Here is a 14,554-nt window from a genome sequence, read left to right as displayed (position 1 = left end):
ATGAAAATCCATTTTAAAATTATTGCGAAAAATCCAAGAAGAAACGTTTTATCAAAGAACGTTTTTTCTTGGATTTTTCGCAATAATTTTAAAAACGGATTTTCGTAGATTCGCCCCCCTCAAAATAACTAATCCATGAATTAATTTACTTGCGCCAAAAAATATTTTCTTTCCCTTTAAAGACATTTCAAACGATATTCATCTTATGAACTCTTGAAAATGTGACCTTCGAACTTCGACACCGGTTTCGAGCATTGGCGACAGATATATCGCGCATGCACAGCTGTTTCCCGCTATGATGGAACCGAGCCACGTCTGTTGCAGAGAGGTTTTCCTTCTTTACAATACATATATTTTTTAATTCTAACCTTCATGGTACCGTATACTACCATGAATATACTAGGATATATACTAGGATTAAACTCATTTTGTTTTATACGAGAACAGGTACTTTCTTTAGTTCATGCACTGCACATGCGATTCTCGAGGTTACTGGAAACCAAAAGTTGCGGGAAACTTGCTTTGCCTTTCTAAAAAGACAATCATATTGGAGCTGCGAAAATTGGCTCTATGCCAGCTGTTCGAATGACACTAACGTGATACACAATTCGCCAATCTCTTCCGACGTTGGCGCAAAACTCGTCTTTTTTGGCGGGATTGTTGTATGAAATTCCCTGACTTTTCCAGATTTTGACTAAAATACTCAAATTCCCTGAATTTTTCCGGTTTTCCAGGTTGTGTGGCAACCCTGTGCATTTTACGGTGTGGCAACAAGAAAAGAATTCGGAAGTTTTTTTTTTTTTTTTTTAAATAGTTGAAGGAGTTTTAACTGTAGTAGTTAAGAGTTTAAAATTTTAATAGTTAAGATCTGCAGCGTTTTATTTTTTTGGTTCTGTTCTAAAATTCAAATAAAAGTATTTTGTTCATTCTGAAAATTTAGCTTTGTTCTTCCTACAAAGTTCAATATCCGTTATACTGAAATAAGGAAAGGATTTTTACTATTATCTACTGCATATACACAGAACTTTTAATTTTAAAGGATATTCCAAATGGTTAACACACATTGCAAATGAAAAGTAATATTAAAAAGTAATTAAAGTAAAATAAAATATGGATATATCTACTTTTAAACTAAATCTTTATAAGGTATTTCTTCCGCTTTCCTAGTGTGCCTTCATGGTGTAGTGATTCTGCACGCTGGGCCAGCATTCCAGAAGTCCGTGGTTCGATTCCCAGCGAAGGTGGTTGCTAATTTTTCATCTCTCCGGCTTTTCCAATTAACCTAATGTCTCTACAGTGGCGCCCGAACTAAAAGGGTGTTGGACGAGGAATCTCCCCACCCAGGATTTGGCAATTGGGTCCTTTAACCCCAGTCGCCCTTTAAAAAGGGAAGTATATAAGATATTTCTCCCACTTTCCTAGCATGCCTTCGTGGTGTAGTGGTTCTGCACGCTGGGCCGGTATTCCAGAGGTCCGTGGTTCGATTCCTAACAAAGGTGGATGCTAATTTTTCATCTTTCTGGCTTTTCCAATTAACATAAGGTCTCTAGATCTTTATCAAACATATTTTTAGAAAAAATATTCAATCATGTAAATTTTAGATAAAGAAAATGCAACAAGAAAACTTTCTTGCTGTATATATGTTCAATTTCAAAACTGTTTATCAAAAATGTTTTTAGGCATCAATGGATCTTAAACTGCAAAAGAAATTTTTTATTCAAAAACTTAGTAAAACTGTATAGCCTTTTAAACAGAAGGAAGAAAAGTAAAATAAATAGTAAAAAATATATTTTTGTGTATTATGTTAAAATTTTGCATAATATTTTACATTAAAAAAAGTTAAAATTTTACATTAAAAAAGTTATTTGATTAAATTTTTTTGAAATAAAATAAGGGATAAACAAACGTATTATCTTTTTAAAATTTCTTACCAGGATTGCCTCACCTTAGCACAGTCATTTTCTAAATTCTCTATCTGTTTCTGCATTTTCACCTTGTCTTTCAAATATATTTCTTTTGCCAGCTCAGAGTCTTTTAGAATCTACAAATACATTTTTAATATATTACGGTGTTATATATAAGATATAAAATTGGTGAAATATATGCAATAAAATTTTAAAAGCTATACGGAAATGCTCAGAATAGACAGATAACGAATACAAATTTTTAAAAAACCACAATAAAGATATAAAATTATGGATGAATATAATTAAAAAAATTATTTATTCTAAAGAAACAGAAAAAAAGATATGCATTTCTTCAGCTTACGTTACAGGATTGGTTTAGCAGCACAGAAAGTGATAGATATTTTATGGTGTTTAAACTCAACACCAGAACATGCTTTTCATGTGTCTTTCATGTGTCTGCAGTTTTGTTTTTATGCCTTTAATGAGGGGGAACTAATAACAAAACAAATATTATTTATAAAGAGTTCCTGTCAAAATAAAAGTATTTCAAACTAGAATATTTGAAATATCTGCAAACATAACATGATTAGTTACTCAAAAAAAAAAAAAAAAAAAAAAAAAAAAAAAAAAAAAAAAAAGAGCTCCAGTTTGGCTTTAGAACAGCTGTATATGGATAAAATTATACATGAGCAACAATGAGACATATTCAAAATTCATCCATATTTACTCTAACTGTGCAATAGTCTATTATTAATCTCATGTTATAATCTATTATTACTCAGGCAATATTTTTTTCTTTCTACTGAGCTCATGTTGTAGTCTACTATTATTCATGCTGTAGTAATATTGAACTCATGATGTAGTCTACTATAACTCATGCAATAGTCTATTATTAAAATCATTCAAAACACTGCTCAGCATTTAGAATAAGTCTACTATTATTCATGCTGTAGTAATATTGAACTCATGATGTAGTCTACTATTACTCATGCAATAGTCTATTATTGAAATCATACAAAACACTGCTCAGCTTTTAGAATAGAATACATATACCATTATTTCTTCCACTGCTAGATAAATTAAAAACTGCACTTTTGTTATTGGTTTAGTGACAAAAATACTGCTACAGTCAAAAGTCGTTAATCCGGACACCCATAATCCGGAATGATCTACAATCCGGAACTCAAAGCTACAAACTTTCTGCGTATGCGTCAAAGCATAATGCATTCGCGCATGCGCACATGAGCATATGCGTGTGCGCATAATACGTTTATGCATGCGCGTTTAATGTATAACGGACAGTATAAGCTAAGCTAAAATTATCTAATTATCTATTTCAGTTAATGTTGCAGATTGCGTTGTTCCTTAATCTTTGAATTGGATCCGGCTTATTATTTTTTGCAGACTGTTAGAGCAATTTTATAAAAGTAAGCTTGAACTTTCGTTTATGTCAAATAGAATTTCTGATATATATTTACTAAAATGTAAAGGATATACAAAGCGAAAGTATGTTTCGATGTCCATCAAACAAAATGTGGAATTGCTACAAAAAATGGATAAAGGCATATCCTTTGTTTCTCTAACCATTCCAAAATCTGTTTATCAATTTCACGCTGCTCTGCACGTGTTGAGGGGGGACATAGTGGCGCACAATGAATTGGAAGTTGATCTGTCAGCACTATCCTTATCTTCAGAGCAGATGTTTTTATTTTATTCAGCTTATAATTCCTTACTAAATGTAGTATTTCATCTCGATGTACAGACATACTCCGGCTTTGATATGATTTAAATCAATTTCCATGTCATTATAAATATCACGAATACACATCAAGTAGTTTTCTGGTTGCAGTTTTCTAATTTCGACTATGCGTAATGTATGCTTTATGCATGCGCACGCTGAAAGAAATGTTTAATAAAGTAAACAAATAAATATCAAGTTTTTTTCGTAAATTTTGATACCCTTTAGATCATAATTGCTCTTTATTTCATAAACTGCAATTTCATATTTTTAATTTTATAATTTTTGCATGCCATCTTACCAGTTTTAAACTGATGATCTATAATATATTAAATACAATCAAAAGTCTTTAATCCGGACATTTATAATTCGGTATGATCTATAATCCGGACCTCAAAGCTGCAAACCTTCTGTGCATGCGTAAATGCATTATGTGTTTACACATGCGCATTTAATGTATAACAGACGGTATAAGCTAAGCTAAAATTATCTAATTATCTATTTCAGTTAATGTTGCAGAGTGCGTTGTTCCTTAATCCTCTAATTAGATCCAGCTTATATTTTTTGTAGACTGTTAGAGCAATTTTATAAAAGTAAGCTTGAACTTTCGATTATGTCAAAAAGAATTTCCGATTCTGGAGCAGCCAAAGGATTTACAGAGCGAAAGCATGTTTCGATGTCCATCAAACAAAAAGTGGAATTGCTGCAAAAAAATGGATAAAGGCATATCCTTTGTTTCTCTAACCATTCCAAAAATGAACAATTTCATGCTGCTCTGCAAGCGGGGGGGGGGGGACGTCACGGTGCACAATGACTTGGAAGTTGATCTGTCAGCACTATCCTTATCTTCAGAGCAGATGTTTTTATTTTATTTGGCTTATAATTCCTTACTAAATGTAGTATTTCATCTCGATGTATTCTGTCTTTGATATGATTTAAATCAATTTCCTCGTCGTTATGAATATCACGAATACACATCAAATAGTTTTCTGGTTGCAATTTTCTAATTTCGACTATGCATAATGTATGCTTTACACATGCGCACGTTGAAATAAATGTTTAATAAAGTAAACAAATAAATATTAAGTTTTTTTTTTTTTTTGTAAATTTTGATACTCTTTAGAATGTAATCATAATTGCTCTTTATTTCATAAATTATGATTTCATATTTTTAATTTTATGATTTCTGCATGCCATCTTATCAGATTTAAACTGATGATCTATAATCCGGAATCGCCGAAGTCCCGATGAGTTTGGATTAAAGACTTTTGACTGCAGTAATAACAGCTGCCAACCTCAAAATATGAAAAAACAGGAGTATTCGGGAGGTTTGTGCATTGTTATTTTTTTAAAAAAAGGTCCAAATTGATTTAAATTCACTTTGTAAGGCAAAGTTAAAATTACTGAAATATTTACAATATAATTCAGATGTAAAATATATTAATTCTAATATTTCTGTGCTAGGGCTAATTCCATTTTGCAATTTTTCTACACTTTTATACTGAGAAAATCTTCTGTAAGGATGGAAAGCTTTATTTACCAAAGTCCTACAAATTACAATGAAAATAAAATTAATGTTCATGCTGTGGGTTTTTTGGTAAAATTACTGGCAAAAAACTAAAAAGATTATACTATGCCAAATATAAGTTACATCCATTCTATGATATTAAGACCACATTAGTACATAGCAATAATAACCTGATGCATATAAAATGAAAACATGCATAAATTCAGTGAGTGAATTCAAATATAAAACTAAGTAAAATCACAAAATATGAAATACAATGAAATATATAAATATTAAAATGTAACAGACAATTTTAAACCAGTTCAGATTAGATAATACATGCTATTTTTTCTTAGAAACTGAAACAAATTAAAACTGAACTATTTTCAAATTAAATGGTCAAGCAGTGTCACAGCTAGTAATGTACTTTGAATAAAGTCACTTAAAATATGAGGGACACTACACTATAAATTCTACTAGTATATGACATATCCATAGAACAGCATTCTCTCTGAATAAATAAATTGGCTTAATCTTGTGTTTAGAAAATGTGTCATTCAAGAGTGACCAATCCTAAAAAGTGTCAAAAAACTTTCTTTTTTAATGGACTCTCAATATTCCATTCCAGGCTTTTCACTATTAAATTTGTTATGAAGCTGAGCATCCCAAATTTGCTGTAATTTCTTCAGGATCTTCTATTACTTGATGACACTGGTGATATCTCTCAGACGGATGAGGTAACTGGACAGTTCAACAGCAGATTTCGTTGTGTTATCTGCCAGTTCAATACATTTTATTTTTACATGTCCATGAACCCTGCAGTAAAGAATTTCGTAACCAATGCTCTTGAAATTTATAAGTTCCATAAATATCTACAGCAGATTCAAGAACTGTCTAAATCTTATTCAGGTACAACCATAAAAAAATCATACAAGAATGTTACGAAATGAGAAACAAAACTAAGAGAGTATTATTTTGTTTCATGTGTCACTAACACTATTTAAATACTTATATTTATATAGAAAAACCCACTTGAAATAGGGTGGATTGTTTTCTATAACATTACAATAATGTTTAGTATTTTGTAGCCAAAATTATTTACAAATGAAAATGATTTTTACTGATAAATTTCTTACATCTTTTGCAATAGACTAGTGCATTTTTTTATTATACCCATTACAGTCAAGCACTCATTTGAAAAGGGCAGGGAATGGTAAAATAAAAATGCGGATAAGAGTATGGATAGAATAATTAACATATAAAAATATTATAAATTAATAAACAGATTAAAGCTTCTGCAGTCTATGAATTTGGCATTCAGTGAAACAAAAAATCACATTATACACTTTTATTGAATTAAGAAAAATTGGAAAGCAAAAATTAAATATAAATTATTTACCTTTGTAGCTAAAATATTAACGGGAAGGGGGACATACCCATTTTGCATTCAGTTTTTATTTCCATAAATGATGATGAAAATATCTTTCAACGGGAAAAGTTCCTTTTCTAAATAGTTCTTTTTAAGAAATATATGTTAATATTTTCTATAATGTCAGAAGAAATAAAATATACTTAAAACTTTAATAAACAGTCTTAATTCTTTGATGCACACTATATTATTTTTATAATTTTTTTAACCTAAAACTCTAGAAATTGAATATTATGATCCTACAGACAAGTAATATATTAATTTTAAAAAATTTACTCTTGCGCATTATTCTGTAGGTAGTGGTCACACTGTGAAACCAGAGCATGTCTAGGACTTTGAAACTTACTGAGGTAGTAGGGGGGAGAATTACCGTTTTCTGTTCGCATTTCCAATAAATGATGAAATTTACGAATTTAAAAAAAAATGTATGCAAGAACTGGATTACATGTACATTTTTTACATTGTTTTACAACAAAGTAAATTCGTCAGAAAAAATTATAAAATAAGCATTTATTAATTTTTCTATAGCGGTGAAAATATAAGTACCTACATAATTAGGATGTTCGCATAAATGGATTAAAAATATATATATATTTTTTTTTTCAAAGAATACATATGTCCAGCAATATTTAGTTTCTTTTCCTCTGGCACATGAAATTTGTGGTTTTTTAATGGGGCTTGGTCTTTTTGGCTTTGGTACGGATCATTCATTTCCCATTCATATTTATTTTATTCGGATTTCGTCCCAAAATAGTTAGAAAATACTTTTAATTTAAATAATTCTTTTAAGCGATTTCTATTTTTAATTATAGCAAAGTATATTTACATTAAATTTAAACCACACCAAATAATTTATAAAATCACAATACTAGCTTGGGAAGCAAGTGTGTTGAGGTCAGAGAAAAATCTCTGGAAAAGAAAGAACTTTTCACTGGGCAGATGCATTTATTGTTAAGTAATAAAATAACTCTGTGGTTTCAAAGCCCCTTATCTATATTCGGGTAAAAGAACATTCCCATTTGAAAAGCAAGCAAACACCATTTTGAAAAGCAGTGGTTTCAAGGCGCGACCACCGAGCCTCTAGAGCAGGGTTTCTTAAATTTTCTTCAGTCGTGACCCCCTTTTATCACTGAGATTTTTTCGCAATGACCAGGACCCCTTAATATTAACAAAATTTTTTTGGGACCCCCATACGTATTGCGCAATTCCGACACATGCATGAGTGAAACTGTCAATTTTTTCACTTGTACTGTAACATACTATTGCAGTTTTAGGTCATTAACTTTAATTTCTAATTCTAAGACATAGAACAATGTGAAAATTTTAAATAAGTAACAAACGAAATGACAACATCACGTGCAAAGCAAAGAATATGAACATTTATATTATAAAATGAATGCATCGAGACGTTTTCGTTTTTTTCTTTGTCTGTATTGTCTTATCCTTATCTATTTTCAGATACACTGTGTAAAAATATTTAGTAACAGTAAAATTATTATAATAAGTTAACCCTTCGCGGCACAGTGTGTCCGGTCTGGACACGCCTAAAAATTCCCTTCTGTATGCACAAAAAAATTGAATGAAAAAGGATTTATAGGTTACTATACTCTGAACCTTCTTTATTTATAGTAGATGGCAGCTCAACACAAATCAGTCCATATATTTTAGCCATGTTTAGTTTTTTAAGAGCCTCATTTTTCAAAGAAATCTTCCAGATTTTTTTTAGATATAAAAGGAATTGTTTGAAAAGAAATTTCTATGTTATTTTTTTTGGCTGTATGCTAATCTCCTTATTCTATATTAGTTTTAAATTTTTACCTTGAAATCTTGCCTAAAATCAAACGGCGAACCCTAGGTGTGCTCAGACAGGGCTCACCGATAATCTAGGACAACTGAGAATCTGTATTCTTTGTTTCTCTGCATCTCATCAGTCAGTTCATTGCAAACAATGCTTGTTTCAGCACTCTTTGTAAAGCTCTATTCAATCAGTGTGCCCACTTTGGGCACACCTACAGAATTAAAAGATAAGTGCTATCTTTACAAAATTTTACTTGTGTACTCCTCTAGGCCTAATTAGATTGCCTACCTTTTTTTTTTTTTAAATCAAAACTCCAACTTTAAAAGGTAGCGTGCCGGAAAGGGTTAAAGAAAAATCAAAACTGCTAAAATTTTTGGTGACCCCCTGCTGCAGGTCCAGCGACCCCCAGCTCTAGAGCATTGTGAGCATTATGACGTCGTGCCCTGAAACCACAAAGCAAATGCCATAAATATAGATAGGTTTTTTTTTTTATATATGCATTTTAATTATTGCAATTTTTTATTGTTCATGATAGAAATCATGATATTGGATGAATAACTTTTGAAATTTAAAGTTGTTTATATTAATAAAAGGACGTTATTTTGTGTAATTGAAAACGGATTTTAAAAGGCATCCGTTACTAAGACTTAAAACATGTATGATTCTACAGTCATTTTGTGTTATTTAGAGGTAAAAGATCAGTAATTAATTGAATTTCATTCAAAAAATTCGAAAATTAGTGGTTTCAGGGCACGACCAACGTGCGTCAAAGGGTTAATACATAGCCTTGTATACACATGTATAAATACACAATTTAAGCTAGTAAATCACTACTCACCAGGATATGTTTCACAAAAAATTAAAATTCAATAGTTTAAGATGAAAATATGGCAAATGAAATCTGATTCATAATAGAAATAAATGTTGGTGAAAATCTTGATTTAAACATTCTCAATTACAATGAAGTTAAACTTCATGATAAAAGAAGATATTTTTCATTTTGACACCAATAAAATAATTAACTGGTGTTACATTTTCAAAAAAGTAATATGAAATATTATTTTTAATCAGCTTATTGGAATTGAAATATTTGTACAGAAATTTCTCACCTCCAAGACAAAATAATGTAAATATAATTAAAAAATATATTTACATAAACAAAATACTTGCTTATAATATTCCTAATGATTTCAATAATATCTATCATAAAAAAAGCTGGCATTAATTACACCCTATAATTTTACAGTTACTAGAGGGGGATTCACAACTTTCTAGATTTATAATTATGTACTTATGTATATAAAATAGTCTTTTGGCAACTTTGACTAACAGGTCAATTTCAGTTTTCGTTAGACACTATGCAGTCACACACAGCACTGTACAGATTTTATACTGCTCTAATACCTTTCTTTGTTTTTCATAACTTTCTTGTCAGAACATGCTTAATGTTTCATCATTTCAAAAATTACAGTTCACACCTGAACATTTTCTCGCAGATTTTTCTTGCAAACTGTTATTCCATAGGCAATCCATTTCTGCTTGAAATTGAAGCATTAATAGTCACATGCTTTTGAAACAATGAATGGTAGATAATTACACCATTTCTCAGTAAAAATTTGACATGACTTTTAGTTCTAGATTGTATAGATATGGTATTAATTTTATTGTAATTGTTTTTTAGTATTTTGTACTTTTGCTTTATACAGCACTTTTTGTCACATCTCCTTTGTTTGATTATTTTTTTTTTAATGACATTTACAAATTCATAACTTTTAGTAATCCCATTCAGCTTTAAATTGAAAAATTTGTTATAAATTCATTAATCAATACATAACTGAGGATTCTGAAAAAGTGTACAGGCATAGTTTCTGATTTTTGAAAACATCCTTAATATAAATACAAAATTAGGATGACTTATAACTATCATGAATGATTTCAGAAATTATTTTACAGAAATAACATGAATGATTTTAGAGGATAATAATTGATTGTAATGAAGATGAATATACCCCCTGATGAGTCTCTTGGAAGTGTTTTTAACTGTTATATCAATCATTTTTACATTTTTAAATCAAATTTAAATTTTTAGGCACTCACCTTTTACATGTGGTTACAGAAGGGCAAGGCATTTTCACCAAAATTTATATTATGAATTATAATCTTTATTCATTAAACAGGAAGTTTTTCTATAACACGGCCTAGTAAGCAGTGATTTATTAGCTTAAATTACATTATTTTTTTATAATCTCAGCTACTTTATAGTACTGGACTTTTGTTTTGAAAGTCCGTATTTCTGCTATATGTATAAATGTGTATGAGAGATAGAGACAGGTGATCTATTTTATTGAAGATAACTTGATATTAGATGACAGCTTAATTACAGAAGGCACCAATTCACTTTTTCCTGACAGATGAAAAACACTACTGTGCAAATTATTGGAAATTACAATGTACTGAATAACCAGATAAAATTTTGGAAGAAACAAGAGCAGCTTGGTAGTTAAACATAATCTATTTTTTTATGATGAATTTCTTAGTACATATCTTTTTAATTGTTCTAGAATTCTTGTTGGGTGGAGGCAAGCGAACTTTTTTTCTTATGCACATGCATACTAATTATGCTGGCGCAGCTGTCTCTTCTACATCTGTCATTCGAGTGTACGTAGATGGTGATATGCTAATATGCTGTGTGATGGTCAATATGATTTACTGTGTGCTCTTTTTATTAGTTATTTGTTTAAGGTGTTTGTATAAAGTTATTTGCTTGTATAAAGAATGTCGTCCTGAGCCTCTGAACAACAAATGCACAGCGTAGTTATATCAAGAAGAATTGGATGTAAAATACCAAGTAGAAACTGAAACTGTCTCGATGGTAGCTAGAAATGGAGAAGTGGATTTTTCCTGAATTAACTGGGGAGAACTATTTTATTTGGGCATTGAAAAGACTTGACTCAGTAATTTTGACTATAAAACCAGAAAACTTAGACAAGAAAGATGAAAGATTATGGAATGAGAAAAAAGCTGACACCGTAGTGTATATAAAATTTTTACTATCGGATCAACAGGCATTTCAGTTCTCCACAGAAGAGAATGCAAAAATACTTTGGGAGAAAATAAAATCAACATTTAAGGGACAAGCCGAAGATCGAAAAATAGATGCCGGTAATAAGTTAAAAACTTAGAAATGAAGTTGCATGAGTCGGGTAATGATTATATTACAAAAGTGAGAGGAATAGCAACTAAGTGCCAATCACTAGGACTAGAAGTATCTCCTCAGGAATTGGTGTTTTACACAGTCCGTGAACTTTGTGGAAAATTTTCTTGAATTAGGGAAATTTACAAAACTCAGCATGAAAAAACAATTAATGAAATGCTCGAAATACTCCATGAGGAAGAGTTTACATACAGTTCAACGGACAGGAAATGACCTGACGAAACCAACGCTGAGGCATTCATATCAAGGAGAAATAAAAACTATAATCCAAGAATTTGCTACATTTCCAATGGCCTGGTCACATCACGGAAGATTGCTACTACAGAAACACAAATCCAAAAAGTGAGTTATCCAAAACTAACAAAGAAAGAAAGAAGTCGCAACTTACAAGTGTGAACATTTCATTTTATTCTGATCAAAGAGAAAGTGATTTCGCTCTTCAACTTTTGAATAAAGACAGTGAAGCTGCTATCCAGTGGATCAACTGTGCCAGATCTTCTACAAAATCCAGACACATGAACTTATGTTTCCATTTTATGAAGGACTCAGTGAAAGACAATGTCATTAAAGTGGAACATTCGCAAACTGATAATCTTACTAAGAGTGTCAGTGAAGAAAAATTAATATATACCTTGAAAATAATTTCCCTTATTTCTTAATGTAATGTGTTATATATTGTTTGTTTGTATTTCATTTTTGTATTGAAAAAGTGTTGCTCACAGGATGGGGATGTTGGGTGGAAGCGAGCAAACTTTTTTTCTTATGTGCATGCATATTAATTATGAAGGTGCAGCTGTCTCTTTTTCTGACATGTCCGTCATTCGAGCGTACAGAGATAATGATATGTTATATGCTGTGTACTCTTTTTATTCGTTATTGTGTTGTCTTGTTTAAATAAAGTGTGTTGTCTTAAATCGATGGATTCTTTACTGTGCATACGAGCCTCTGAACAACAGTTCTACTAACAGTTCTATTAATTCTACTTCATCTAGTGGTGCTAAATACATCCCACACTTTTAGATACGCCATTACATCTTAAGAATTTAAAGGACTGTTCCAATTAAGTTTAATTTGGTAATAAATTGTTCTTCATACTTTTACATCTTCTATACACACATACACACACACAAGTAAAAAGCAGTTTAAACCTAATCAAATTGACTCTTACTGCATCATACCACTACTTACTACAGCCTCTGAGATTATTCATTAAACTTTAGTTTAACAGACTGGTATGTACTTACTTCTGTTGTTGCACCATCCATGCAATGAAAGATATAAATTTCATTTTTCCTTTTCATTTCTGATTTTGGCAATTTTATGCCAATCATGCAGTTTGCCACAATGCTTCTAATGTTTTATTTTGCATATTATTTGTTCCAGACTGAATATGGAATAGATTTTAAACATATTTTTAATTTATTTTGCATAACATATATACATATAAACTATTCTTTGAACAAATTAATTTTACACACTAAATTTGAATGACTTTAAACAAATAAAAAAGGCCCCCCTATAACTTTGGATAAGTTGAAAAAATAATAGAACACCAACAAATTTCACAATCTTAAGTTATAGGGTTCTATTTGCGTAGAAGTATGAATCAATGCCATTCAGATCCTAGTTGATTGACAAGTGAATTATTGCACTATTTAAAAGTAGTAGGGCAAAGTCATAAAAATGTTGCAAATAGCATTTTCATTATATCTTTAAATAAAACAGAAGGACCCACTTGTGCATTCATATAACCTCCACCACTTCTCGGTATTTAAAATAATATAAGTTGAAATCCAAATTCAAATATTGTTACCAGAGACTACACAAGTTGGCCTATTTATGCTGGCTCAGTATTTTTAAATGGCACGTTTTTACGGAGGCTAGCAAAATGGCTGAAGTTGGAATAATTTCTGGAAGAACTGGTGACAGGATGTAAACTGCAGGCAAGACTGCCCAAAACTCTAAAACTAAAACATTCAAAACCCTTAACTTAGATACTCAACCTACTAATTTGCATTATGGTGAGGACTATCAAAAGGAGAAGTTGTAATACGGGTTTAAATCATAATAATTGGTTAATTAAAGTACTTTATATAACAGCTCAATTAAATACAGAATATTCTAAATAAATTTGCATGCAACTAACTTCTCAATTAACAACAATGCATACCTGTTCAGCCTTTGATTTTGCTTTTTGATATGAATCCGTAAGTTCCTCTATTTGTCTTTCATGACTGGCACAAACTCCTGTTAGATCTGAGAAAGATTTTTTTACTGTTTCCAATTCACTCAGAAGAGAATTCTACACAAAAGGGCAATAAAATTGAAAAAGAAATTATAATACACACAAGACAATGACTACTGATTTTTAAGATTAAAGCTTGAAAAGATTAAAGCAATGAAAAATTCTTTTAGAAATTACTTGAAACATTAAAATTCAAAACTTCATCATTAAAAAGAAAAAAAGGCTCACTAAAATGACAGTGATCACATTGTTAATATAGGAACTAAAGCTCTTAAACTAAAAATATTTATTTGTTATTTCCTATCATTTACAAAAGCAGAAGTACTGAAAACTATGATTTTTAAAAGTCCAGTTTAATACATATTTCTGATATTTATCACATAAACTTAAGGGGAAAAACACACACACACACACAAAAATTAGAATAAATTTTCAGTGTTTGGAAATTAAATAATTCAAACAGAAAATAGCCAAATCCAGCAAGTATGGGGGATGATTAAGAATGATTATACTTTCTGCACCAAACTACAAAAATAAAAAAAGCATTTAAAATTAATATTTATATTGTATGATTTACTTTTATCATAAAACAAAACAAGCTATTTAACCCAGCTATCTTGACATGGCGGATGAAATTCTTTTTGGAAATCAGTCCATTGCTACTTTACGGAAAAGCAGTTGCTAACTTGTGGTATGCGACAGCTTTGATAATGGAT

At 30.5% G+C, this 14,554-nt stretch overlaps 1 protein-coding gene across 4 annotated transcripts in view; it reads right to left on the bottom strand.

The window, feature by feature from the left end:
• Window positions 1–14,554, bottom strand: part of LOC118199130 (uncharacterized) — a 201,428-nt gene that overhangs the window by 55,763 nt on the left and 131,111 nt on the right. For 3 of the 4 annotated variants that reach the window (XM_085821777.1, XM_085821778.1, XM_085821779.1), the window contains 2 exons: window positions 13,764–13,895; window positions 1,946–2,041 (listed from right to left, as the gene is read on the bottom strand). In XM_085821777.1, the coding sequence (XP_085677903.1) occupies window positions 1,946–2,041; window positions 13,764–13,895 (228 nt within the window). Of the gene's footprint in view, window positions 1–1,931; window positions 2,042–13,763; window positions 13,896–14,554 lie in introns of all 4 variants that reach the window. The other variant, XM_085821780.1, reaches the window with a different exon arrangement.

This window comes from Stegodyphus dumicola, chromosome 8 (genome assembly GCF_044657685.1).
Source record: "Stegodyphus dumicola isolate Sdum_Otavi_A_Nest chromosome 8, ASM4465768v1".
Classification (NCBI taxonomy): domain Eukaryota; kingdom Metazoa; phylum Arthropoda; class Arachnida; order Araneae; family Eresidae; genus Stegodyphus; species Stegodyphus dumicola.
Note: the sequence above shows the minus strand (reverse complement) of the source record. Positions and strands in the feature narration are given on the sequence as shown.